Source organism: Varanus komodoensis, unplaced genomic scaffold, assembly GCF_004798865.1.
Source record: "Varanus komodoensis strain SLA01 unplaced genomic scaffold, ASM479886v1 scaffold10, whole genome shotgun sequence".
Classification (NCBI taxonomy): Eukaryota; Metazoa; Chordata; class Lepidosauria; order Squamata; family Varanidae; genus Varanus; species Varanus komodoensis.
In genome coordinates this window covers 32067639-32085401 of record NW_025335269.1, presented here as the reverse complement: position 1 = coordinate 32085401, position 17763 = coordinate 32067639, and the positions used below count along the sequence as shown (strand labels likewise).

At 38.5% G+C, this 17763-nt stretch overlaps 1 protein-coding gene across 10 annotated transcripts in view; it reads right to left on the bottom strand.

Annotated features, from left to right (window-relative positions):
* KIDINS220 (kinase D interacting substrate 220) overlaps positions 1-17763 on the bottom strand; it is a 67703-nt gene that overhangs the window by 43355 nt on the left and 6585 nt on the right. For all 10 annotated transcript variants that reach the window (XM_044418453.1, XM_044418480.1, XM_044418498.1 and 7 more), the window contains exons 2-15: positions 14101-14248; positions 12271-12369; positions 11633-11731; positions 10356-10454; positions 9413-9514; positions 8398-8496; positions 6168-6365; positions 5897-5995; positions 5422-5520; positions 4361-4459; positions 3894-4071; positions 2651-2815; positions 2365-2544; positions 536-701 (exon numbers count right to left, since the gene is read on the bottom strand). In XM_044418453.1, coding sequence (XP_044274388.1) covers positions 536-701; positions 2365-2544; positions 2651-2815; positions 3894-4071; positions 4361-4459; positions 5422-5520; positions 5897-5995; positions 6168-6365; positions 8398-8496; positions 9413-9514; positions 10356-10454; positions 11633-11731; positions 12271-12369; positions 14101-14208 — 1790 coding nt within the window. In that variant the 5' untranslated portion in view covers positions 14209-14248. The remainder of the gene's footprint in view (positions 1-535; positions 702-2364; positions 2545-2650; positions 2816-3893; positions 4072-4360; positions 4460-5421; positions 5521-5896; positions 5996-6167; positions 6366-8397; positions 8497-9412; positions 9515-10355; positions 10455-11632; positions 11732-12270; positions 12370-14100; positions 14249-17763) is intronic.

The following is a 17763-nucleotide window of genomic DNA, read 5'->3' as shown; positions in this document are numbered from 1 at the left end:
AAAACAAGGCTGGTTTACGAATGGATGATGATGACATCAGTTACATTTGAGGAATGAGGCAGGATGATTACACACTAAAAGCCCCATCAGGAAGCACTCCCAACAGGCCAAAATACTGTAATATTGTTACAAAGGAATTTGCCACTGTGATGCCAATAAATCTCTATATAATTTGATGCAGGATAATTATGCTAAGAGACTGACCCAGTAATAAATTAACAAATCCAGATGCAGGTTGACATACACAGGAAGAAAAGCAACATTTGCCTAGTACAGCTGTCTAAGCATCTTCCAATTCAGTTCCAAGAAGCTGCAGTAAAGCAGAACATTGCAGAGATGTCCAGCTTCCCCCTGGCTGTGCACAGAAGCTTTATGCAGTTTCACAGACAGCATTACCAGAATACTACTTGGGATACTTATTACGGCAATGAACCCCACTACCCAGTATCCCCAGTGAATTTGCAATCGCAAACTTTTTTTAAAAAAGCTCTGACATGATTTACAAGAGAAGAACAAAGCACTAAATCATTCTGACCTGACAGGTAAGGCTTTAGTCGTTTGCTCTGGCAGTTCGGGAGGGTTCACAAACATGAGTTTAAGGAGCAACTCCATGTAGCCAATATGTCTTGCCAACCTTGTACTTAGCACCCATGCCCAGTTCCAGTTCTCTCCTTCTCTTCGGCTACCAAAGTATATCACAGCTAGAATAGATGTTTTGCAAATACCCTTAATGTTAATAGCAGTTATAGAAAATTTAAGAAAGAGAAAGCAACAGATGAAAAGCTGTAGATATCAACTACTTTTAACTAGTGTTATTGCTATATATGAAAATCATTATTTAAAAATCTACATTTAATTCCTTCTTCTTCTAGATAAAGCATTATGGAAGTACTTAGCAACCCTAATATAACCTAACAGATGCCAAACTGAACTAAATTCTCCCAGAATGTACATCGTTTAGCCTAGAGGCGATACTCCTAATATTTTACTTCACAGAAGGAGAATTTGAGGGGACCTTGTGAAAATATATGAGTGAGTGTGTGTGTGTGTGTGTGTGTGTGTGTGTGTTGTACACCTCAATGATCTTGAACATTCATCAATAAGCTTCAGAATTAGATGAAACACAATGAGAGCCAGTGTGGTGTAGTGGTTAAGAGCATGGGTCTGGGATTCAGGTGAACTGGGTTCTAGTTCCCATTCAGCTGTGGAGCCAACTGGGTGACTTTGGCCTAGTCACAGACTCTCAGCTTAAGCACCTCACAGAGTTGTTGTTGTGGGGAAGAGAGTAAGAGCAGCAGGAGGAGAACTATATAAGCTGCTTTGAATTCATTAAAAAACAAAAAGGCAGAATAGAAATCCAATAAATAAATAAATACATTTTCACATAACATGACTGCCCAGCTTGGGTTAACTCATGGTGAGTTGTAAAATGCGGGAGCACATCTAACCTTCATGCAACCTTCATTCAAGGGTTGTCATGCTGTGGGAGCCCATGGAATGTGGGTTGTGTGAAAGATAAATAAATAAAATTATGGGTTATGCAAAGGCTGTTTAAGCATCACATAATCCACATTTATTGGTTTTTTATAACATGACAACCCCCTACTGAGGGTTGCATATCCAAACACATGTGTGCTCATACACTGCAGCTTACTACGAGTTCAATAAGCAATGGCAGACTGGCATATTATGCCAATAACATTTGCATAAATCCTGCTCCATTTTAGAACTGTTTATCCCTCACAAACCCACTTTCAGATTCACACAATGTAACAACCACATGCAAGAGTTCCATATATAATGTGGTGCTTGCAGACACCATGGTTCTTTGTGGGTCAAATGAACCCACAGTGAAGTATGGTGGATTGTCTGAATTCAAGTCAATATGCCTATAGCCCAAAGACAAGTGCTGTTTAAATTCCAATTTTAAAAATATTTAAAATCTGATTACTGAATTTTTTTCACTGTATTCCACCTCTGAGATACCGTATTTTAATATATCATTAATGTACAGACTATATAGATGCAAATCCAGAATTCCCATAGGTATTGTTCCATTCATGGGATGACTATCAGTGATCTCTCTTTCACCCTGCATTCCCCAGTGCCCTCCTTCCACAATATTCTAATGGTCTCCCAAATTGTTCATGGGAAGGGCACAGGAGGCTGCAAGAGCACTTGCAAAAATGGTCTTGCCTCCTCCAATAGGATGTCGGGATACAAAATCCTTTGATAAAACTCCAAGGTGTATCTTTCACAATATAATTCAACTAGTTCTAAGTTGGTTTCATTTGGTAAACTAAATTTCAAATTAATTCTACAAAAGATGGAAAGTTTTAAAAATTGATCTAACACAGAACTTACTAAAAAATACATATAGTAGTGCCAGTAAGCTCAGAGCCACTGCTATTCCAAGTTTTTCATCTACAGTGAATGCAAGCAATAAACCAAGGCCTCCACACAACAAAACTGAAAGGAACACAATAAGCCAGGAGAACTGGAACAAAGGTTCAATCTGCTGTCCAGCAAAAGTTTTCATTTCATCTATAAAACAGGAAACAGAAATTCAGTCAGGCAGAAACCTACTATAGTCTTCTATAAACTGCACAGCTCAACTAGATGACCGTGAATATTTGAATTAAACATTTACCTTCAAGTTTCTTGAGCAAAAATGATTTCCCACTTCCCCATTGGGCATATAATCCAACACAGATGGGTGGCTGCATAGTTGGTTCACTAAGAATATCTGCTAACGCACTGCTATAAAGATCATAACCCAGCATATCGCCATCAGTTTCAGTTGGAGATAAGTGTCCTGCAACACAAAGAATCTTCATGCAATACATGTACTACATATCTATATGATTTTGCTGATTATAATGTAGACATCAAATTAAAGTGAGCCCACTTAACATGATTTGAAAATATACCATGGATTTTTGAAAACCCACTATATTCTGTATATAGTGTATATACACTATGAACATCCCAATTGCCCTTTCCCATGTTCCCAAAGAACAAGAGAGCATTTCATTCTCTGCTATCTTGTGATTATCAAAACAAACTTTTCACAAAGCTATCTTTCATATCTCCCAACTCCAATATATATGTTTAATTCATCTAAGAAATGTTTACCCTACTTTCTCCTTCCAAAAAACGAGTCATTCAAAGTAGTCTGCAATATTTTAAAAAATATTTAAACAGATTAACAAGTTAAAGGAGCAACAAACACAAAACCTCAAACTAACAGTCACTATAGAACATATGCTCTATGCAACTAATGAAACGTCTCTTGGTTTTCAGGTCAGGCCCTCATAGAATCATAGAAGAGTTGGAAGGGGCCATGAAAGCCATCGAGTCCAACCCCTTGCTGTTGCAGGAAGCCATTTTACACATCCCACTCAGATGGCTGTCCACTCCTTTGCACGCTCTTTTATACACTCAATGTGGTCAATGTTAACAATCATGCGTTTCACAGAAGCTGCCTTTAAAGGGTAGTTCATATATTCACATCAGCATTGCATATGTGAACCACAGTTCTGGGTTCAGACACAGCAAGCAATAGTCAGCTAAAAGTGGAAACTAAAGCTTCTGAATGCTTTCTTCCAGCCCACAGAAGAAGAGTAGACTACACAAGCCTGGGATGAAGCTAGACCTCTCAAGGCTCTCTAAACTATAGTTTAGTAGAGCCTTCCCCAACTTGTGCCCTCTATATTTTTGGACTAAAACTCAAGCCACTCCTGTCAATGGCTGATGGGAGTTCAAGTCCAATGTATCTAGAGAGTATGAGCTTGTGAAAGCCTTTACCTAATTTATATTTGCTTCACTGCAGGTACCACATGCCCGAAAATATCTGAAGTTAGTGAATTAAGAAGAAAATGTCCCATACTTACTAGCTCCAAAGATTTGAGTTAAAATGCTTTTCTGGTGGCTACAGTCAATGTTGTAAGGTGTCTCTCCAGCTTTATTGGGCCTATAAAGCAGCCTGCCATCTTTCGGGTTTCTTAAAAGCAGTTCTGCAAGCCTGCGGCTTCTCCCACGAATTGCAATATGGAGTGGAGTATCTCCTTTCTGTCATAAAAAGAATAGGCAAGCATGTCAAAACAAAACATGTTGTTGCAAAGCAGTTCACCTATTCAGAAGCTGAAACTGTAAATTCCCTCGTCCCCATGCACCCGATAACAAAACTCAGCATTAATAGCTTGTCACTTGGCTAATTTCTTTCTAATAAAGAAGTCTAAACAACCAATTATTTTATTGAGTCTGACTGACAGGTTTTACTCTTCAAAAAAGCAAATCAGCTCTCTATCTCAACATCATTTATCGCAGTCCCTTGATACAGTGAATAACTCCATTTTACCTTGTCTACAGCAGAAACCTTTGCTCCTTTGTCCAGCAAAAGCTCAACTATTTCAATATTTCTCATCTTGGTGGCTTTTATAAGAGGCGTTTCTCCATCCTAAAAGCAAAAATACAGAGAGACTCCATGAACACCTGAGCCAAAGGTAGACACAGAATTTTTGGAACAGTTATCATACTGTACATGCTTTCACCGTAGAAGTTCAAATTTGGATCAAACTTGGTAGCCCAGGAGGCTGTCTCTACAGGGCAGGTAAACAGTATCACACAATGAAGCTCAGTTACCCCATAATACATTCAAGGTTAAATTGGACACTCTTCTTCTTGCTCCCCAACCCCTGCACTGGAAATCTGCTGCACGGCTTTTCTTGACCCTCCAGAGATTTTGAGGACAGGGAGGGGAGGGGAGGTTACATGAGGGAAGGTGAATTGCCCCCTTCTCCCTTTTCCACAGATACAACCCTTAGGCTGCAATTCTGCACAAACCTGTGATACAGGAAGTTGACTTACTTTTAAGGAAACTAGTGCAGGACTAGAGTTATTAGTTATTGCTGTTGAATATGTTTATTTTTACTAGTCCCTGCTTTGTTCTTTTTACACTGGAAGTATCATTCAAAAAGATTATACCTCTTTGGTCTTAATAAACTAATGTTTTGTTGTACTTACATGGAAGAATGGTATTTGAAACTAGTGTGCTTAAGAAGCACTATTTTCACAGTGCTTTCAATTATTTATTTCCCATTTTGTACTAACAGCACTCAAGAAGGCTATAGAACTTCTAATTTGTTTTAAACAGACTATAAGCAGTACAAGTAGTGTTAATTGCTCATGATCAATGCAAAGTAAATGTACTGCTTTTCTTTGGGATATCTTTTCATATGGAAAAATGGCTTCGCTTTTAATAAAATCTGAGTACATGTAGTCCCTTTCCCAAGAAAGAAACTTATTATGAAATATTGCTACCAGGCTCTCTAAGTGTACTTTTGGAAGGAAAACTACAGTACCATGAAGACATTTTTACACACTTAGCAATGTAACATTAACCATTAATGCTATATTTACCTTTGTACATATTTCAGTATCTGGGTTGCACTGCAAGATATCTCTTACCATCGTAGCATTTCCTTTCTCAACAGCCCAGTATAAAGCAGTTTTATTATCCTACAAATAAATACACATCTTTGATTAGCACCTCAAAGTTACTTGGATTAACTTGATAAACTACAGATGATGTGGCATGTATTAAACCTGCAAAGAGAAGCAAAAAGGTCAAAGTAGAAAAAAGAAGCCGCTCTAAGGCAGACGACATTCATCCAGTCTTAGCAAAATGTAATGTAAATTCCGTAACTGGCATTCAAAAAGAAACGTATACCAGTCTTTAGAAGAATTATTTGTTCTTCATATGTATCACCATAAGTTTACCACAGCAGCAACTGATCTCCATTGAGAAGTATGTTTATCATTTCCAAGGGATGTCTCTGCAAACATGTAACACTGATATTTTCAGAAACTCAAGATGTAACACAGAATTACTTACCTGTCCTCTGATGTCTATATCTGCATACTTATGAAGCAGAGCTCTCACAATTTCGACATGACCACCTCTGACAGCCCCAATCAGCACAGTATCTCCACTCTGCAAATAGGACAAAACAGATAGTCGGGTGCTTTCCCCACTTCAGGACTGAAATGCATACTTAAGGTATGGTCAAACAAAGCATTGTTACATTTTGTTGCAGGCAAAAGGACCATAGTGAGTGTGCATGTGGGTGTGTGCACATGCATACATTATCAAAGCACAAACATACCCTATCAGGAATATTCACGTAAGTTCCTGCATCAAGGAGATCCTGCACAATTTCTGTGTGTCCCTCCTTTGAAGCAATCATCAAGGCTGTGTTTCCATCTTTATCTGTTAGGTTTACATTTGGATTTCTTTTCAGAATTTCTTTGACTGAATCTGTAAAACCACCTTTTACTGCTACAATAAGTGCAGTCATAGAATTCTGTGTGGAAAAGAAAAGTAGAATAATGCACAAGTTATTAGTAGTAGTCCAACAAGAAGATATAGGAGTTTTTCCTCTAGAAAAAATATTTTTCACATTTTTACTTCCATTTCTTAAATTCCATTTTTACTTTTTAAATCAAAAATCCCACACTTAGAAGAAATTCCACACTGTGGCACCTTTTGAAAGGCTGCCTAACCAGTGGCTGTAGTCAAGCACTATATTCTCCTGGACTGAGTGGCACCATCCTGAAAAGCTACAGGTCTCAGGCCCAAAAGCTTGCCATGGATGGAAAGATGAATGAGGAAGCAGCCAGAAGAAATCCCCTGATGCTGCAAAGATCAGCACCCTTAAGGAGACCAAGAAGCAAGAACGAGGAATTCTGTTCATACTTTGTCCTATAGATGGAAACTTTACTGCAGCTGAGAAGAGAATTGCAGTGATCTTTTCCATATGACTGAGCTTGGTACTCTTTGCCTGTGAATGAATTAATACCTATTTGATCCCAACTCAACATATCATGTACAGCCATGTAAAGCACCTATTAAACCAAAAAGGCTTAGAGTTCCAGCAGAAGGTGTCTGCTTCAAATATTCCCTTCTAGCAATTAGTCCACTTAAAAAAATCACTGTAAAAAGTAGCTAATTAGAGTGGGGGGGAAATGTCAGGGAGAGAAAATATTCATCAGCCCCTTGCCTCAGCTGTACCCCCAGCCTTTTGAGGCTGCTTTCAGTTAAAAATGAATACACATAGAAAAGGCATCTGCAAATGCCTGTAACTTGTAGTTTAGTGAAGAATCACACATTACTGAATTAATTTCTTCTAAAAGAAATGCAAGCATAATAATGATGATATAGTGTTTATGAAGTTATCAGAATGATAAATTTGATCTGTTTGATCCTGGTGTCATAGACGGGATGAAATGAATTTCTGTTGTACTTGGAATGAAACAAAAGAATGAAATATTGTATTGAAGAAGTGAAAATAGATTGGTTTCAGCATTAGTTTTAAGTGGGGATCAGAATGCATTATCTCACATTTCGTCTAACTTGCTGATCATGTCATTAGCTGCAGAATGCCCTATTAATGATACAGGAGTTTGCTTTGAAACATGGTAGGCTGTGGCTATTAACTGGTGACAAACATTAAAAGAAAGGAACAAAGGAAATTCCATCAGAAACAACTACTTATTCACCGATGTACAACTTCAGGAAAGCTTTCATATGGACTTTGAAGACACAATTAAAAATGCCCATAGTAAGAAGAGCAGGGGGAAATAAATTTAGCTATACCTCTTGAAAGGTAGCATAGAGAAACTGAAGTAGAGGTTAATAAAGAGTAAGAGCATCATAGCTGAATTACAGACTAACAAATTTCAGTCCCCCTTCCCACATTCCACACTGCGCAGGAGGGTTCCTTGACTTGCCAGGGAGACTTTCAGTGAGTGCCTTCAGAAGGACAGAAGGATAGGGAAAGTTAGTTTCCATGAACTTTCTTGCACTCATAATTCTTAAGGTCCAAGCTTAATAAAAGCAAGGTACTGTGGCACTAATTTTTCATAAATAAATATCACATACTGAAGTATAGCTCACATTAATCAGCTTTCCAACATTCTTCACTGCTAATGCTGGATAGCTGTATGTCATTCTCTTCAGTCTCCCACTATATAATCTAGAAAGCGTGTTGTTTAAAGCATTTGACCCCCAATCTTCCATCAAAAAGCTCCCAAGCCAGCTCACATACAATTAATAAATTGAAACAGTCCCTCTGTTCAGGCTGACAATCTAAAAGGTGCAAAACAACAGGAACTGGAAAGGAAAACAGCAAACTCGGGCAACAGTATTGAAAGTTACAAAGGATTATAATAAATGGATGGAATTAAAAGTGTTCAGGTATAGGAAGAAACAAAAGCATAATCAATGGAATGGCATTTCTTCCTCACTGCAATCCCAATAATCCCTTCAATACAATGCCTTATATTAGAAATATATTTAGACTCAAAATATTTTTTAAGAAGAAAAGTAGTACTCACAGCTCCCTCTTGATCAACATCTGCCCCCATATGCAACAAATACTTCACACATTCCAGATGACCCTTCCTTGCTGCCCAGATCAGTGGTGTAGTGCCATACTTGAGAAAGAAAATATTTTTTTTAATTTCCAAAAACTGAACAACTGCTTCAGTTACACATTATAAATCCCCATACCAAAGACAGAATAAAAACATACTTTGCTGGGAAGAGGAAAGTGGGGAAGGATTCTTGCTAGTACAAGTAGGATGTTATGTTCTCAGAATAATGCTAGAACAAACCAGAAGAGCTCACTGACACATACATTTGAGATAGAAGTTAAGCGTGACAAGTAATCTTGCACCATTCACCTGAAGGTCAGCACCTGCCATCCTTAAGGTAACATGAGATGGAGCTTAATCCACTTGTGTTCTAATAAGGATTTCTGTGCAATCATAAGGCACGGTTTGACAACATATGGGCCACTGACTTTTCTATAGTTATTTGTAACTATATTTTAAATTTATACCATTTCTAGCCACAAAAGTTATAGTAAAGAACTTACACGGCACAAAGCATTGAAGAACTATTGCAAGATAGCTCAGAGTAACTGTTTACTATACATAGGAACTTTATATTTAGCACATCAGCTCCTCTGATATGGTAAAGCCCGGTAATTTCAACTCAATTTCAACTAAAATCAAGAATGACTTAAGCATATATTACAATCCTGTGTCCTCTCTGGGCCTTACTTTTAGTGCAGGAGTGCAGTTAAAACATTTTTAGTTAAAATCATTAAAACGAATTAAGGATACTCAAATTAAATTGCTTGTATAACTAATTTAGTAAAACAAAAGTGTTCAGAATACTAAATTACATAAAATTCTTAGTAATCCTATGCATGCTTAATCAGAAGTAAATTTAACTGGTTGAATGGGACTTACTCTCAGGAAAGCAGATAAAGGATTGTGCTGTAAATAAATTTAACCTCTAAATTTAATAGGGCATTTTTGTACCTTAAAAGAATTTTCAACCTACCTTGTCAGAGCAGTTGACTTTTGCGCCATATTGCAGTAAGAGTTGCACTATGCGAGAGTGGCCCCGCCCTGCAGCCCAAATTATTGGATAGACACTGTATTGCTTAGATAAAAAGATTAAAACATCATAAGAATAAAATTATATGTGCACATCTCTCTTAATTATTCCAACATGCTAGAGAAAACAGCAACAAAATTAAAGGTACAAAACTAAGTCAGACTCTCTCCTCACCAAGGATCTCTGGTTCATTTAATCAAGACAGCACCAGAGGCAACTTAAAATTATAAAATCAAAGGTTCAATCATCTGATTTTATATGCAAGGTTCTGACAAGAAGGAAAAAATAATAATGTCTTTCCTGTAATGTTTTTATACCTGAATAATTAAAGCTTAAGAAACGGTATAGCAATTCACTAAAAATATAATAAAATTCTCATTTGGCAAAATCAATCAGTAGGCACTTTTTCAAGCATGACCTTGATGCATACCAAACTGCCTCTATGTAGCAAGGTGATTAATGCATTGAAGGAGGCTTCCTCATATGAACACATACTCATTTTCCTTGTGATGCTAATTAAGGCAACAGGCACTTGCTATATGCATTTTTTAAATTTGTCTGGGCATTCATTTCACCTTTCTGGACCACTTATTGCTAGGTGTGCATGACTAGAACTGAATCAGGGCTGTTTCCCACAACAGCAGACTCCCTCAACAATATTTGTATTTTTAAAATTATCTGTTGTACTTTAAAAGTTCTCCATGTTTATTTTGCACAACTTACCAGTGACTACTCTTAGGCCAAAATGTACAAGAAAAACTTTTAAATCCCTTTTCCTTCACTCAACAGCCATCCAAACAACATGCCACTTAAGACAGATTACTTTAAATGCACAATTATTTTCCCATTATTTCCAATGCAAAAAGAAAGTAAGAAAACAACTCACTAGTCCAGTGATGTTTGGGTTTGCTCCTCTTTCAAGAAGCACCTCAGCGACTTCAGTACAGCCTTTGTAGCATGCCCACATAAGGGCTGTCCATCCACCCTAACACAGGAAATTATAGTATAAAGATCTACTTAACATCTCAAATGAAGATTGTACAGCAAAATTACAGGTCCAATTCTCAGGATGCAAGTATTTATTAATTTCCATGTTAATTTTGTTGCACAAAGACAAGAAAGAGACCCTATTTAGATGACATGCCACAGCAGATGATGGTTTAATGCATGATGAGCTGCAGCACCCAGAAGCAGCAGGCTGCACATACAACCCCTGCTCAGGGGTTGATGGCATGTGTAAACCTGTTTATGTTTACCCTGCTCTCCCCTGCAGAGGAAGGTAGGACATGCTCCAATGGAGCAAAACTCAGGGAACCAAGGTTCAATTTAGATGTCAGGAAGCACTTCCTGACAGGACCTTGAGGGTATGGAATGGGCTTCCACGAGAGTTCGTTGAGGCCCCATTGGTGAGGGTGTTCAAAGATAGGCTGGACATGCACATGGTGGGCATGTCGTGAGTGGAGCCGGCTGGTGCCAGAGGTCAGGCTAGATGGCCCGGGAGGTCCCTTCTGACTCGCTCTGTTTTTATGTTTCTGTGTTAGAGTTAAACAACCTAACATAACCTATGGTCTGGTTTAGGGATGTCTGGTCCTCCCATGACCCACAAGGTTCACATGATGCAAGAACATCTGTACAGGCATTTCATATTCTAAACAGTGGACTCATGTGTCCCACACATGCCATGGCTGTCATGCAAACAGTCCCTGTGTGAGAGACAAGGCTTTATTTGAGAGCAATGCCTTTTTACATGCTACATAGGACAAATAGGCCAGTCTCTACACAAAAGAATAGATGGACACAAAGCTTCATCAGAAATGTCAATACTAAAAAAATAAAAAGACAGTGAGAGTGCATTTCAAATTCCTAAGACATTCCATAGAATATCTTAAAGGTGCCATCCTGGAGCAAAGGAACTTCAGAGGGCAATTGCAAAATTCTCAAAAAAAGTTGCTTTCCCATGTGGGAAGAGAACCTAAACAAAAGCTTCTCATAACGCTTCCCAAGCAAGATAAACTTTTGGTAAAACTTCAATGGGGTGAATGTTCCACAGTTGTGGAGAACCATCATGAAAGGCATGCAACTTCATCTGCACTGAGGCTCATGAGGAAAAAGCCTGAAAATTCTCTCTCTACCATTTCAAGGGCCAAAAATATCACACCATACCATGTCTCGATGTTCCATGTTAACATTGCAGTTAAGTAGCTCTGACACAATGGCAACATGCCCTTCTTTAGCTGCTGAGATAAGAGCTGTCCAGTTATCCTGAAAAAGGAAAAAGCCAGTAAGAAAGAAAATTAAATGCCCAATGGCTAGTATGATAATCAGTTTTCATACCAAGGATGCATGCAGATGAAGCCTTTACCTGCTTCATTCACAGAATATCATAGTGGGGGAGAGTGTCCTGACAGCAGCATCTGACATTCATAGTCCTCTTGCATTCTCTCACCACCTCTTCCACCTTTTTTCTTATTGCATATTATAGTTGGATAGTGACTTCTAACTGCTGGTGGTAGGAATTTCTTACCTAGAAACATCCCAAAATGCCATGCCGTGCCAGGAGAAGTAGTGAAGCCTTTTCAAAAGAGTGACTCTGAGTCCTTGCCCCAGATACCATTATTGATCAGTGACTGGGTGAGGCAGAAGATGCACGTGATACAGTGCCTCCTGTACCTTTTGGGCTCTCAAGATACTAAACTGGGCTGGTGGGAGTGGGGGTGCATTAGGAGGAGGGGAACTTTGCAGGACAGGGCATGCAGGAGGTGGAGAGAGGTACGGCACCAGTTTATCCTCTCAATACTTACTGAATCTTCCAAGTTGCAGTTGGCACCTTTCTTTATCAATTCTTGGACAATTTCTAAATTGCCTTGCTCTGCAGCTATCATTAATGGAGTCTGACCATTCTGTAAGTATACAAAAAATACACATGTGTATTTAGAAAAGAGTAAATTTTCTACAGTTATTTAGAAAAGAGCAAATCCTTACATGCATCTATAGGGTCTGCACTAGAATGTTATGTGCTGTACTAGATCATACTGTACTAGATGCTGTTGATCATATTATGTTTTGTTTCAGCACGGCATACAAAGAATGTATATTCTACACAGTAGAGAAGGGAAGGGCAGAACCTCAATTCCCAGTAGCCCCTGCCAGCATGTCAAATGGTAAGTAAAGCTGAGAGCTGAAGTTCGAAACACCTGAAGCTCTTCTTCTGCCCATCCCTAATGCAGAGTTAGAAATTTTAGAACATCTCCTGAACACACTATTAGAAAGATACAAGTAAACAGATTTAGCAAAATGAAGAGTCATTATTCATTGACGCTGAATGAGTTATTTACAAGTGTTCTTCTTGTTCTTCAGTTATACCAAATGGGAACTGTCATCCAAAAAGATTATATTTCCTTGGTCTTAAGAAAATGTGTTTTGGTTTTGCTAGATCTACAATAGAAGGATGAGCTAATACATTTAAAAAAAAAATCTCTATCTACCCAAACATGTTTGCCTGAGAGATTACTGGCCATATATACATGCATATGTATCTTTTCACTTAGTGAGTACAGGTTAACAGGTTGTCTGTGAATTGTGCAAATCCTATACTATGGTTTAACCATGGGTTTTTAACCATAACATCCCAAAGTTCACAATCTAACAACAAACCTTCTCTTCATGGATATCCAATCACAGTTAAACTATAATACAAGGTTCACATGTAACAATCTACCACAAATCAATAACCCCCCACAAATCAATGATGACCCATACTCAATTCATACTCTAGGTTATCAAATAGATGTGAGCCATGCCTTAGACCAGGTTCAAATGTCACAACTATCCATGAGTTAAATAAGGCATAATCATAAATGTATGCTAGTTCCCAGTCCTAGTTCGCTATGAGCACTAACTCTCGATGGTTCATCTCTCAACAATGCAGAGTTCTGGACAAAAACATCCCACTTGAAAGTTAATCCCACGGAAATAAATGGAACTTAGACATGCATAGAATTGCACTGTAAGGAAATATCAGGCGTAGCAAAACTCAGAGTCTGATCCTTCACACAGGTGATTCATAGGTCAATAACAAAAGGACAATTGATGGTTAGGGCTGTAACTTTCATTTCCTGTGTGAGAACATACTTACTGTATCAAATATATTTGTACACTATATCCATCCATCACTCCAAAAAGCTCTGGATGCAAAACACATGGTTCCTGACCCAGACTAGAAGTGTTTTCAGTAGGAAATACCAATTAAATTCTTAACTTTCAAAATTGTATATGCCGATTTTTAGAAGAAGACTCTGTCTCTTCCTCTTGCGCACAGGCACACACAGAGAGAAACCAATAGCAATAATTAACTGCAATGGACAGGAGTTCCTCATTTTAGTATCATTAATATGAAAGATGGCTATTTCAAAACTCAATACAAGCTTTAAGAAAGACATAATATTGGCTAGGGTTGTTTGTCAGAAAGATGGCGGCAGCAACAAAAAATGACCCTATCTGCAAGGACTAAGCTTAACGTTCCCGGCCTACTATTTCTCAAATGTATACCTTATAACATAAAGCAGCAACTATTTGTTGGTTATTTTAAAAGTCAGGATAATTTTAAAAGAACTCTTGTGAATTTATCTTACCTCATTCCTCTCATCGACATCCTTGCACTTTTCAAGAAACGCCTTCAAAGCAGGAACGTTTTCTTCTTCTACATATGTCACCAAGCTCTGGGACATCAGACTTGCCATATTTGAGTCAAATTTCGTGTTCCAATGATGGCAGTTATTTCTGTGAGCAAGACATTCGGTTTTAACATGTCACTAATGTACCATCAAGTTTTTATTCTGAAGAAAACAGTGATTGAAAAGAAATGACAGTACAGAGATTGAAAATCTGTTACAGAATGAAGAGACTAACACAGAAAGTATGACTGTATTCAGAGTAATAGAGGTAATTTGTCTGGTAAAACTGACAGTGTATCAGAGATACAATAAATACAGGAAATGCTGGAAACCAGGCATCATTTTTATTAACAATTATTGGGGGGAATTCAAATATTTAAATTTAATTTGACTTAGTTAGTAAAATGAAATGTTTTATAAACTGAAATATGTTCTGCAATACATAATATGAAATATTAAAACACACAGACCAGCAGCCTCCCAGTTTATGCCTTGCCAACCCTGACCTGACACTAAGCAATTGCTTGCACAACAATTTGAAAGATAAACAAAGTTACCACTGAGTAAAATCTGGCATTTGCAGTCTTTCCTTCCTTTTTGCTAAGCTTCTCAGCAAGCTACTACCTAATGGAAGCATCCACGCTTCTAACATATATTCCACCAAAAAGTGAAAATCCTTTGATATTTAACTATAAATATATTTTGCACATTCCAAACCACCATCTTAGTTGCTGTGTCAGCAGAGACGTCTCTTTACTGTGACTTACTTTACTCCATAGCCTCTATTTAATCTTGAAAATTCACAGAGTAACTGGCACTGCAATAATATGAAAAGATTCGCTTCAACAATCTGTTAGGATAGATTGTACTTTAAAAACATTTTTTTCAAAAAGCTATGACACATGAAAATCAGCCATTTCTTTTAAGCAAAAAATCCTGTTTTACCAGAATTGTAGTACTTTGTTTGAAATGGTCATAGCTGTAAGATAATGAGAGGGAAGAAGGAACTAAAGGAAGGCATATTTGTGTTGCTAAAAGAAAAAAAAAAGAAATCCAAAATAAACAATCTTGATAACACATTTCTTAAAATACACAAGCTTGAGAACACAATGTGGTAGTCAGACCTTTTGGCAGGTGAATCACAACAAAAATATGAAATACAGCTGATGCACAGTAGAGCCAACATGAAGCTCACACACTCCTTTAAGTAGTTGTGGTATCTGCCTAGCACTGCACAAAAGTTCCTAAAGGATGTTTCACAGATAGCTGAGGTGAACAACTCAAGGTCAATATGGAAAGGTTTTCAGGCAGGAATTGTATGTCTTGGCCTCCTTAGGGCACCCTGGAGATTTAAAATGCTCCAACTCAGAGGCATGTGAGCATCCAGTGTAGCGCAGGAGAAACAATGGAAATGATTTTTGTCTTTCCGTTCACCTTCCCTGCAGTTTTTGCAAGATGGGCTTTTTTAGCCGGCTAGCAAGAAAGCCTCATAGGAAAAGGAAAGGAGACTGCAGGAGATTTAGAATAAATGATATTCTGGCCACTCCATTCTCCGCACACCAAATGGAATGTCCCCTTTCCTCCTCCTCCAGCATCACTTTTACAACATTAGTAGGCAGCCTGCAGAATTCTTTCCGTGCCGGCTGCAAAGGGGCAGGGAGGAAACCTGCATTTCTGAGTCCCCATTCTGAGGCGGAAGCACTGCCTCTAACCTCATAAGAGCAAATACGAACAATCCTACGGTCCCTGGGATGCTGGCCCAGAGGCCGTAAGATTTTTCTCCGGGCCAGCACCCCATAAGATTGTTCTCCACTAAGATACCAATTGTATAAAAGAGTATACCTACATAAGAGTGAGGTGTGTGCACACTGTTGTGTGTTTTTTCACTGCATGTGTAGCATAGATATCTGCACAAGGAATCAAGGTGGCAACATCACTTTACATGCATTTGACATAATAGGTAAAGCAATCCCTAGAAAACTGATTCTGAGGCAATGCTGTAAGGCTGAACAAAAGGAAGCCTGAAGGACAGCGAGTCCAGCTGCTGAAGCAGCATTCCAAGTAAAGTGGTGTTTGTAAACCTGGCACTTCCTGTCTAATACAGATAAGGCTTACTGCTCTGGGTCAGCCTAAACCCAAGAAATGGTCTTTCAATTCTTCAGACATAAAGTTTTATGCTTGTATGTACGCTAACTCTCCAACTAACCTTCAGCATCATAATGACCTTGTTCCCAATAGATGTTAAACTGCATAGGTATTCACAATGAGGCTCAGTGAACAAACATTCAAATATGTCTAAACATGATATTGGTCGTTTATGATTACACTGGGTAAGTCAAGTCACCGAACGCTACTGATTAACAGAATAGCCTGATCGGTCCTCAGTGTACCGCTCACCTTGTCAGATAGGGAAAGTAACATTTCATCATGGACAACATGGAAACATTCTTTCTTCCAGCCCGATACCATCTATCTTCCTGTTTCCCACACCACTGTGAAGCTATCCCAGGTTCTAGCCAAGACTTTCACAGACAAGTGAAAACATCCAAATAGGTCCAGATTACCAGAGATGTTTTTATATTAGACTCTCACAGGCAGTTAGCATGGCATGGAGATATGCTGATGATCTTCAAAAAGGCCAGGAGTACCCAGGAAAGAGGTAGGGGCAGCTGGCGCCAGCAATACTTGGGGGGATATGGAGAAGAGAAAGAATTATGCACTAAATAATTACTTGCATGGCTTCACTCACTTGCATGACATCCATTCCCATTACTGCTTCTTACCTTGTAGGAGCAAATATGAATAACTCTATGGTAAACAAATGGCAAAGGGATTTGACAGCTATCTTGCATATGTGGTTTTAAGCTTGATTTAAGAGAAAAAAATAACATGCTATATAAAGAGGAACTAGAAACAAAAGGATAGCATATTTTCTACTCTAGATATTTTGGATGTCTAGTCCTATGAACCCTAACCATATTATCAATATTGAAGCATGCTGTGAGTCAAAGACCAAATCTTCTGGGGAGTATCAAGCTGGAGAAAAGGGCAACAGACTAAAGCTTCAGGGCTACTCTGTTACTTTGAAAGAAAGTTCTTTGGATCCCAGTTGTAACTTGCAAGTGGATGTGAACCAGTTTTGGGATGAAGGATCACACTGTTCCCCCACATCTTCATTACTCATACCCTTCTGTGACAGATCGTGGATGCTACGCTACGCAGCTTTATATAGCCAACAAGAGGAAAGCTGTATCCGATATGTTGCTATGTCATTATCTTGTTGGTCACTGATAACTCAAGATAGCTGAGGACAAAAAAAACTCATCATCTCTGTATTTATTTATTTATTTATTTAGAATGTTTGTATGCCGTCCCATTCGCATAAGCCTCGGGACGGCTTCCATACAATAAATAAACAACTGTACAAATAATGCACATCAAATCCAGATTCACCCTGGCTGCAAAATTAAAACCTGTAGATATTAAAAGTTGTTAAAATATTGTTTGAATAAAAAGGTCTTGGCCTGGCGCTGAAAAACAACGATGGCGCCAGGCGGACCACTCTGGGGAGCGCATTCCATAGGTGGGGCGCCACTGCAGAGAAAGCCCTCCTCCAGGTAC